General features: G+C 45.1%; 1 protein-coding gene across 1 annotated transcript; it reads right to left on the reverse strand.

Moving 5' to 3' along the window:
* Window positions 1-7,601: 7,601 nt before the first annotated feature.
* LOC115204168 (14-3-3 protein eta) lies at window positions 7,602-10,793 on the reverse strand. Its single transcript, XM_029769537.1, has 2 exons — window positions 10,358-10,793; window positions 7,602-9,081 (listed from the first exon to the last, which is right to left on the reverse strand). Exons 1-2 carry the CDS (start codon window positions 10,442-10,444, stop codon window positions 8,428-8,430), a joined length of 741 nt encoding a protein of 246 aa, XP_029625397.1. The 5' UTR covers window positions 10,445-10,793; the 3' UTR covers window positions 7,602-8,427.
* Between the last annotated feature and the right edge of the window lie 413 nt (window positions 10,794-11,206).

Below are 11,206 nucleotides of genomic sequence, written 5' to 3' on the forward strand. Positions count from 1 at the left end.
AAGCTGACAAGGTACAAATCTGTCGTTCTGCCCCTGAACAGGCAGTTAACCCACCGTTCCTAGGCCATCATTGAAAATAAGAATTTGTTCTTTAACTGACTTGCCTAGTTAAATAAAGGTAAAATAAAAATTACACAAGTGCACCTTGTGCTGGGGACAATAAAAGGCCACTCTAAAATGTGCAGTTTTGTCACAACACAATGCCACAGATTTCTCAAGTTTTGAGGGAGCGTACAATTGGCCTGCTGACTGCAGGAATGTCCACCAGAACATTTGCCAGATATTTGAATGGCAGTATGTCTAAGTGGCCTCACAACCGCAGACCATGTGTAACCACGTCAGCCCAGGACATCCACATTGGCTTTTTTATCTGCGGGATCGTCTGAGACCAGCCCCCTGGACAGCTGATGAAACTGAGGAGTATTTCTGTGTGTAATAAAGCCCTTTCGTGGGGAAAAACTAATTCTGATTGGCTTGGCCTAGCTCCCCAGTTGGTGGGCCTATCATGTGAAATCCATAGATTAGGGCCTACTTTATTTATTTAAATTGACTGATTTCCTTACTAATTCAGCAAAAAAATGTACGTCCCTTTTTCAGGACCCTGTCTTTCAAAGATAATTCATAAAAATCCAAATAACTTCACAGATCTTCATTGTACAGGGTTTAAACACTGTTTCCCATGCTTAATGAATTAATGAATTAATTAATGAACATGCACCAGTGGAACGGTCATTAAGACTCTAACAGCTTACAGACGGTAGGCAATTAAGGTCACAGTTATGAAAACTTAGGACACTAAAGAGGCCTTTCTACTGACTCTGAAAAACACCAAAAGAAAGATGTCCAGGGTCCCTGCTCATCTGCGTGAATGTGCCTTAGGCATGCCGCAAGGAGGCATGAGGACTGCAGATGTGGCCAGGGCAATATATTGCTATGTATGTACTGTGAGACGCCTAAGACAGTGCTACAGGGAGACAGGACGGACAGCTGATCGTCCTCACAGTGGCAGACCACGTGTAACAACACCTGCACAGGATCGGTACATCCGAACATCACACCTACGGGACAGGTACAGGATGGCAACAACAACTGCCCGAGTTAAATCAAATCAAATCAAAATGTATTTGTCACCTGCGCCGAATACAACAGGTGTAGACCTTACAGTGAAATGCTTACTTCAGGCTCTAACCAATAGTGCAAAAAAGGTATTAGGTGAACAATAGGTAGGTAAAGAAATAAAACAACTGTAAAAAGAAAGGCTATATACAGTAGCGAGGCTACATACAGACACTGGTTAGTCAGGCTGATTGAGGTATATGATGAACAGAGAGTAGCAGTAGCGTAAAAGAGGGGTTGGCGGGTGGTGGGTGGGACAAAATGCAGATAGCCCGGTTAGCCAAAGTGCGGGAGCACTGGTTGGTCGGCCCAATTGAGGTAGTATGTACATGAATGTATAGTTAAAGTGACTATACATATATAATATACAGAGAGTAGCAGCAGAGTAAAAAGAGGGGTTGGGGGGGCACACAATGTAAATAGTCCAGGTAGCCATTTGATTACCTGTTCAGGAGTCTGATGGCTTGGGGGTAAAAACTGTTGAGAAGCATTTTGTCCTAGACTTGGCACTCCGGTACCACTTGCCATGCGGTAGTAGAGAGAACAGTCTATGACTTGGGGGGCTGGGGTCTTTGACAATTTTTCGGGCCTTCCTCTGACATCGCCTGGTGTAGAGGACCTGGATGGCAGGCAGCTTAGCCCCAGTGATGTACTGGGCCATACGAACTACCCTCTGTAGTGCCTTGCGGTCAGAGGCCGAGCAATTGCCGTACCAGGCAGTGATGCAACCAGTCAGGATGCTCTCGATGTTGCAGCTGTAGAACCTTTTGAGGATCTCAGGCCCCATGCCAAATCTTTTTAGTTTCCTGAGGGGAAATAGGCTTTGTCGTGCCCTCTTCACGACTGTCTTGGTGTGTTTGGACCATTCTAGTTTGTTGTTGATGTGGACACCAAGGAACTTGAAGCTCTGAACCTGCTCCACTACAGCCCCGTTGATGAGAATGGGGGTGTGCTCGGTCCTCCTTTTCCTGTTGTCCACAATCATTTCCTTAGTCTTGGTTACGTTGAGGGAGAGGTTGTTATTCTGGCACCACCCGGCCAGGTTTGACCTCCTCCCTGTAGGCTGTCTCATCGTTGTCGGTGGTCAGGCCTACCAAACGTAATGATGATGTTGGAGTCGTGCCTGGCCATGCAGTCGTGGGTGAACAGGGAGTACAGGAGGGGACTGAGCACGCACCTGTGGGGAGCTCCAGTGTTGAGGATCAGCGTGGCAGATGTGTTGCTACCTACCCTCACCACCTGGGGGCAGCCCGTCAGGAAGTCCAGGATCCAGTTGCAGAGGGAGGTGTTCAGTCCCAGGATCCTTAGCTTAGTGATGAGCTTTGAGGGTACTATGGTGTTGAACGCTGAGCTGTAGTCAATGAATTGCATTCTCACATAAGTGTTCCTTTTGTCCAGGTGGGAAAGGGCAGTGTGGAGTGCAATAGAGATTGCATCATCTGTGGATCTGTTTGGGCGGTATGCAAATTAGGGTGGGTATAGGGTTTCTGGGATAATGGTGTTGATGTGAGCCATTACCAACCTTTCAAAACACTTCATGGCTACCGACGTGAGTGCTACGGGTCTGTAGTCATTTAGGCAGGTTGCCTTTGTGTTCTTGGGAACAGGGACTATGGTGGTCTGCATGAAACATGTTGGTATTAAAGACTCAATCAGGGACATGTTGAAAATGTCAGTGTAGACACCTGCCAGTTGTTCAGCACATGCCCAGAGCACACGTCCTGGTAATCCGTCTGTCCCCACAGCCTTGTGTATGTTGCCCTGTTTAAAGGTCTTACGTCGGCTACGGAGAGCGTGATCACATAGTCGTCCGGAACAGCTGACGCTCTCATGCATGCCTCAGTGTCGCTTGCCTCGAAGCGAGCATAGAAGTGATTTAGCTCGTCTGGTAGGCTCGTATCACTGGGCAGCTCGCGGCTGTGCTTCCCTTTGTAGTCTGTAATAGTTTGCAAGCCCTGCCACATAAGACGAGCGTCGGAGCAGGTGTAGTATGATTCAATCTTAGCCCTGTATTGATGCTTTGCCTGCTTGATGGTTTGTCGCAGGGCATAGAGGGATTTCTTGTAAGCTTCCAGGTTAGTGTCTCGCACCTTGAAAGCGGCAGCTCTACCCTTTAGCTCAGTGCAAATGTTGCCTGTAATCCATGGCTTCTGGTTGGGGTATGTACGTACAGTCACTGTGGGGATGACGTCCTCGATGCACTTATTGATAAAGCCAGTGACTGATGTGGTGTACTCCTCAATGTCATCGGAAGAATCCCGGAACATGTTCCAGTCTGTGATAGAAAAACAGTCCTGTAGTTTAGCATCTGCTTCATCTGACCGAGTCACTGGTGCTTCCTGCTTTAATTTTTGCTTGTAAGCAGGAATCAGGAGGATAGAGTTGGGGTCAGATTTACCAAATGGAGGGCAAGGGAGAGCTTTGTACGCATCTCTGTGTGTGGAGTACAGGTGATCTAGATTTTTTTCCCCCCTCTGGTTGCACTTTTAACATGTTGATGGAAATTTGGTAGAACTGATTTAAGTTTCCCTGCATTAAAGTCTATGGCCACTAGGAGCGCCGCCTCTGGGTGAGTGGTTTCCTGTTTGCTTATACAGCTGACTGAGTGCGGTCTTAGTGCCAGCATCTGTCTGTGGTGGTAAATAAACAGCCACGAAAAGTATAGCTGAAAACTCTCTAGGCAAGAAGTGTGGCCTGCAATTTATCACTATATACTCTACTTCAGGCGAGCAAAATTTAGAGACTTCCTTAGATTTCGTGCAACAGCTGTTGTTTACATATGCACAGACCGCCCCCCCTCGTCTTACCGGAGTGTGCTGTTCTATCTTGCTGGTGTAGCGTGTATCCCGCTAGCTGAATATCCATGTCGTCATTCAGCCACGATTCCGTGAAACATAGGATATTACAGTTTTTGATGTCCCGTTGGTAGGATATTCGTGATCGTACCTCATCTAGTTTATTGTCCAATGATTGCACATTGGCGAGTAGTATTGATGGTAACGGCAGCTTTCCCACTCGCCTTTTCCAGGTTCTAACCAGGCATCCGGCTCTTTATCCTCTGTACCTGCGTCGCTTCCTCTTGCAAATAACGGGGATGTTGGCCCTGTCGGGCGTTTGGAGAATGTCCTGTGCGTCTTGCTTGTTGAAGAAAAAACCTTTGTCTAATCAGAGGTGAGTGATCGCTGTCCTGATATCCAGAAGCTCTTTTTTGTCATAAGATACGGTTGCAGTAACATTATGTACAAAATAAGTTACAAATAACGTGAAAAAAAAACACATAATAGCACAATTGGTTGAGCACCCGTAAAACTGCTGCCATTTCTTCCGGTGCTATTTTGACCAGGAATGCACAATCCCTCCATCAGTGCTCAGACTGTCCTCAATAGGCTGAGAGAGACTGAACTGAGGGCTTGTAGGCCTGTTGTAAGGCAGTTCCTCACCAGACATCACCGACAACAACGTTGCCTATGGGCACAAACCGTTGCGTGAAAGAGGTATGGGAGTGTAGGTGTGAGTAAGGATGACAAAAGGCAGAGAATACCGTTTACAGGGAATTTATTCCGTCGCACGGTAAGTTTGTGGAAAAGGGGCTGGACGGAACCAAAGCAAAGAAAGTAAATATCAAAGCCCCCTCTCTTACCTTACCTGCCTACCCACTACTTAACTAGCACCACCTGGTGCACTAACCAAAATACAGGGGATGGTCCGCCCAGGTCTTTCCTAGTGTGCATAGACAAACTACTACGGGTAATGTATGCCCGCGGGCCTCTTGCCTAAGCACTCCTTAGGTGCCTTCCCCTTCCCCCCTGGGAACAAATGAAACAGAATAACCCAAATAAGTGCAATAATCAAAACACTGCGTCCTATTGACACACAACAGACAACCAATCAGCTCTCTCAGCAACAACGAACACAGTACATACCAAAATTCTTAGAAACAACCAACATGCTATAACCCTCAGCCATTAGCCTCCTCTCTCAGCAAATATCTCTCTCTTTTGAGGAACAGAACACTGGCTTATAAAGCTTCAGAAGGAGTTGTTAATGGGAGACAGCTGTGTCCTGACGAGGGAGCGGGGTCAGCTCTCCAATCAGCAATTGGGCCGACCAATCAACTGCTTGGAGAATTTCAGGAAGCCATTACCTGAAACACACTCACAAATACACAAACTACAACACAGAAACTGGGGAATGTAACAGAGGGCTAGGGCCATTCCCGGGAACTTGCAGGTGACTTGGTGGAAAAGTGGGGTAACATCTCACAGCAAGAACTGGAAAATCTGGTGCAGTCCATGAGGAGATGCACTGCAGTACTTAATGCAGCTGGTGGCCACACCAGATACTGACTGTTACTTTTTGACCCCCCCCCCCCCCCCTTTGTTCAGGGACACATTATTCCATTTCTGTTAGTCACATGTCTGTGGAACTTGTTCAGTTTATGTCTCAGTTGTTGAATCTTATGTTCATACAAATATTTACACATGTTAAGTTTGCTGAAAATAAACGCAGTTGACAGTGAGAGGACGTTTCTTTTTTTGCTGAGTTTATGAACTGTAACTCAGTAGAATCGTTGCATGTTTCGTTTATATTTTTGTTCAGTATAATAATAATAGCATTAGATGTATGTTAATAGACATCGCTATAGTATGTTGACTGCAAGCCTAGTCCATGACCTCTGTCAATATGATGGTTTATTTCAACAAGTTAACTAATTCTAAGGTCAGTCAACCAAAAAGGTACTTTCTCCACAACGCTACCTCACCCACAGAGTAAACACACACACAGATAGTGGGTTAATTATTACTCTGTCCCTCCGTCATTCCTCCTTGACTGTGTGTGATGAGGTGCTGTTATCCATGGAATTATATGTATTTCCGTCATTCCTCGTCAGGTTTCTGGTGAAGACTTGAGTGTGTGTGAGGTGCTGTTATCCATAAAATATGTATTTCTCTTTCAAAAACAATTATCTGTCACATCTCAATCACAGCTACAAACAATCTTGTTCACATTAAGTTGCATCAGTGTCTACAAGTATATAACATTTGCAATATCACAGTATGATCTTACAATACCCTTGTATTGCTCCTATCTTGGTATCGCCTGATGCTTCAATCCCGACCCTGTGCTTTTATCTCAGCTATTTCAAAGCCTTAACTATCTCCTAGAAGGCCAGCTTCCCGGAGTCGCCTCTTCACTGTTGACTTGGAGACTTGTGTTTTGCGGGTACTATTTAATGAAGCTGCCAGTTGAGAACTTGTGAGGCGTCTGTTTCTCAAACTACACACTAATGTACTTGTCCTCTTGCTCAGTTTTGCACCGGGGCCTCCCACTCTTTCTATTCTGTTTAGAGCCAGTTTGCGCTGTTCTGTGAAGGGAGTAGTACACAGCGTTGTACGAGATCTTCAGTTTCTTGGCAATTTCTCGCATGGAATTGCATTGATTTCTCAGAACAAGAATAGACTGATGAGTTTCAGAAGAAAGTTAATTGTTTCTGGCCATTTTGAGCCTGTAATCAAACCCACAAATGCTGGTACTCCAGATACTCAACTAGTGTAAAGAAGGCCAGTTTTACTGCTTCTTTAATCAGGACAACAGTTTTCAGCTGTGCTAACATAATTGCAAAAGGGTTTTCTAATGATCAACTAACACAACGTGCCATTGGAACACAGGAGTGATGGTTGCTGATAATGGGCCTCTATACGCCTATGTAGATATTCCATTAAAAATCAGCCGTTTCCAGCTACAATTGTCATTTACAACATTAACAATGTCTACACTGTATTTCTGATCAATTTGATATTTTAAATGACAAATGCTTTTCTTTCAAAATCAAGGACATTTCTAAGTGACCCCAAATGTTTGAACGGTAGTGTATATTACTTTACTAGAGCTGTTATACTATAAACCCTGTAGTTAGGAGAGTAAAAGTACCAATAAACATCACTAGGTGCTGCTATTGAGTCAAGCTGAAGATGGTTAAACGAAGAGGACAAAAAAAGAGCCCACATGGCTCAAAAAATGGTGGTGAAACCAGCCAGGGTTCTGTTCAGTTGGACACATGAAAGCAAAACATTTGCAACAGAAAACAAAAAAGGATAGTATTAGACTTATTAGACTTATTTTTTTTTTTAAACAAAAGGTTAAGTTAGTTAAATATAAAAGGTGTCGATAATTCATTGGAAATGTATACTGCACCAAGATACCAATTCTGACCTTGTCCATTAGGGAGAGGAATACCATGAGAGCAACATCCTCACCAAGAACACAAAATCCTACACAGTGAACAAAATCAGTGTGTGTGTAATACCTGAATGAGAAAAGAAACAATCATGACCAAATGCTGTTCATCCAAGAATTCCCACAGAATAGGCTACACACGCATGCCCACACAAACACACTATAAAACAGCACACCGAAGACAGAAATCAAGGCCATTTGTTGCAATTATAAATTACTCTGAAGCACAAGGCATGAGCCCACACAAGTTCCCATGGTAGGTAATGTTTTAATGGCATTCTTTAATGACCACGCATGATTCATAATAATAAACAAATGTACTTGCACAACTGAAAACTCCAGACACTGTCCCATCAACATTCAAAGACGGACATTTCAAGACGGAAGATGGCTGGAATACGTTCACAGGGGCTAACAGTGCACACAGAGGTCAGAGGGCAAAGTGGAAAGGGCAAGAAATAGAGAAGAACAACAGACAGACACCTTACAGTGACCAGGGGGGGGCATAGAAACGGTACAAGTCAGGGAGGAGAGCACAACAACATTCTGGTAAATAGTGACATTTGCACTATTATGCTGTGCAAAATAATGAAACAATTAGCATTACAGACATCCATCATGATGATAGATACTAGATTGTCCTCACGAGAACATCCTGTGGAAATGCCACTTGAATACCAACCATTCAGTTCATCATCAGCAACAATTGAAGAGAGGGGATGGAATGGCTATAATAAAAACAAAATAGCACTAGTGCACAGAAAGTGGGCCAGGGGCAGACAGCCTTGGAGGACAGAGAAGAGGGAGAGAGTTGAGGAGGACAGTATGAGAAGGTGAATGCAGCAGCAGGGGAAGAGGTGAGAATGTAGGACAAAACGACAGGCCACTAGAGAACAGATTCTTCCTGATGAGGCCTTAATTGAGCATTATAATGGCGCAAAGAGAAAGAGGTGAGCGATTAGGAAGAGAAGAAAATAGAGGGAATAGAGAAGAAAAGGTCAGAAAAGAGTAGAGAATAGGGGAAAGGGGAGTGGCTAACTCTAGCTAAAGACTATCTGGGGGTAGGAGGAGGTCTCAGGGTTGGGCCTCTCCCCCCTCGCTGTCCTGCTGGTCGCTGGTCCACAGGGTCAGGTTGTCCCGCAGCAGCTGCATGATGAGGGTGGAGTCCTTATAGGAGTCCTCGTTCAGATTGTCCAGGTGTCCAATGGCCTCGTCAAAGGCCTCCTTGGCCAGCTTGCAGGCCTCCTCGGGAGCATTCTGGATCTCGTAGTAGAACACAGAGAAGTTGAGGGCCAGGCCTAGCCGGATGGGGTGGGTGGCCGCCATGCTCTTGCTGATCTCGTAGGCCTCCTTGTAGGCTCCCTCGGAGGACTCCACGGCGGAGGTCTTCTTCTCGGCCATGGCCACCTCGGCCAAATAGCGGTAGTAGTCGCCCTTCATCTTCAGGTAGAACACCTTGCTCTCCAGCTGGTCTTCTCCGCAGCTCTTGATGAGGAACTGGTCGAGCAGGTTGAGCACGTCCTGGCAGACCGTCTCCAGCTCCTTCTCGATGGTCTCCCGGTAGGCCTTCACCAGCTCCAGCTTCTTGTCGTTGCCGTCAGCCATGGCCCTCTGCTCAATGCTGGAGGTGACACGCCAGGAGGACCGCCGGGCCCCCACCACGTTCTTGTAGGCCACAGAGAGCAGGTTGCGGTCATCGTTGCTCAGAGGCTCGCTCAGCTCAGTCACCTGGTGAGGACATAGAAGTGTTAAATAGCTCAGCTGGTAGAGCATGGCTCTTGCAACACCAGGATAATGGGTTCAATTCCAGGGACCACCCATACTTAAAATGTATCCACGCATGAATGGAAGTCACTTTGGATAAAAGTGTTTGCTAAATGGCATATATTTTTATATTATTAAATGTTGACAGGATGTGAAAATGCTACCATATCATATACGTTTTATAAATCTAAGAAATTGGCCTAACATTGGGAGGACCTACACCTTCACCATGACAAAGGTGTGAAGTTGCAGGGTGCATGCATGTCTAGTGAAGCTGTGCTTGATAGAACCAGACTTTGTTTTATTATATAAAGATACTTCTATGCCTTTTGAGCAACCGGATGCATTTAAGTCAATCGCTGAAAATGTATCCATCAGCATCAATAAAGCTGACCTTGCAGGGTTGTCATTAGTTACCACAGTCAAAATGTGCTATATCATACATTGATGAAAACAAAAATGTGCTTTTTGGTCTTAATTTAAGGTTAGGATTAGGCATAAGGTTAGCAGTGTACTTAAGGTTTAAAATCAGATTTTAAGATGATCAATTGTAGAACTAGATAGGGTTTAGCCATTTGTGGCTGTGGTAAGAAGTGACGACCCTCTTGCAGACAGGATATGTGTGGGTGCATTCGCAAAGGCGCAAAATCTGGTCCTTAATACATTTCCACCATCATATTTGCTAGTTATTTAAGAACATGTTTCTCTGTCTGGCATAAAGTTGACCATTACTATCTTAGTTAAGCTATTACTGGTCATGTAAAACCAGCTTTCAAGCTTGGACTATCTAGCTAGTTTTATTCACTAGCCCAAAGTGCTGTAACTAGCGATGTGTGCCTATGTTCATTTTGGCTGGTGCTACTGCATCGACCAGCCGTTGCTAGCCACGAAGCCAGACCACCAGTTTCATTCTTAACTAGATATAGATAACTAGGTCGTTAGTTACTACATTCACTTCTCAAAACGATATGACAAAATAACAGAAGCAAAACAACCTTGATGTTGTGTGCACCAGGTTTCACATTGATTATGCAGATAATTTTTGAAATATTTATAAAGTAAAGACGACAAACCCAGCTACTGTAGCTAGCTAGCTACTGTAGTTGGCAAGATACTACATGGTATGACCATTGAATGATGTCATCTGATGACCTTTGTTACAACCTGATATCAATGATTGACACATTATGTAGTTATTTCATGTGAGAAGCATTATGCAGAACGATGACGTCTCTAGTACCTGTTTCATCGCCGAGGCCATGTCATCGTACCGTTCCGCCTGCTCAGCCATACGGGCTCGCTGGATCAGTTGCTCTCTATCTGCCATCGTCGCTGTTGATGTGCGGAAGGTCGGGCAGTCAGTTCCACGATACAGGAAGCAGGCTATCGACAATTGCTTTCGAATACACGGATGTGTATTTTCCTGCTGATGTCCAACGCTACAAACAGCACATCAAACGTAACTGCTGATTTTCTCTGAAATACCCGCTTACATAAGACCTAGCTAAAACAATGGTGAAGCAATTCTGTTAATGCTAATGTCTGAGGCGCAAATTAGAAGGGAGACAATCAGTGACAGCTCCAAATCTCTAACTGATGGCAACTGCGGCCTGTGGTGCTGCTGCAAGCGTCCAGTCAATCCAGTCTATCCGGTGTTGGGGCCGAAGGCTGCCGCTGATATTTCATGATGACGTCACTTTCTAAAAATAGAAACGTACGCTGCAAGCGTGCATGCGCAGTGCGACGTACCGCATCCTCGAGCTGTTGCAGCAACTGAGGGCGCGTGCGTGTAGGGTTGGCGCCAATGATGTGTATACTGCATATCATTGGTGGTGCTAGCAAGAGTAACCTCTCCAGTCCTCACATATAGTATGGACATGGAAGGAAAGCTTACAAACATGGGATGGCGAGGAGAACATGGAGGACAAAAGCAGTGCCTTCACTCACATCTGCCCAGTCCCAAAGCCATGATAGGGGAATAATGGTAGCTATGTTGGCACTTATGCCAATCATTGTAATGTATACACGTCATTGAAAGGTGCAGAAGACCTCCGTGTTGTTCAGAAGCGTTCCCTCCTTCATCCCTAAA

The sequence above is a fragment of the Salmo trutta genome, chromosome 12 (assembly GCF_901001165.1).
Source record: "Salmo trutta chromosome 12, fSalTru1.1, whole genome shotgun sequence".
NCBI classification, from domain to species: domain Eukaryota; kingdom Metazoa; phylum Chordata; class Actinopteri; order Salmoniformes; family Salmonidae; genus Salmo; species Salmo trutta.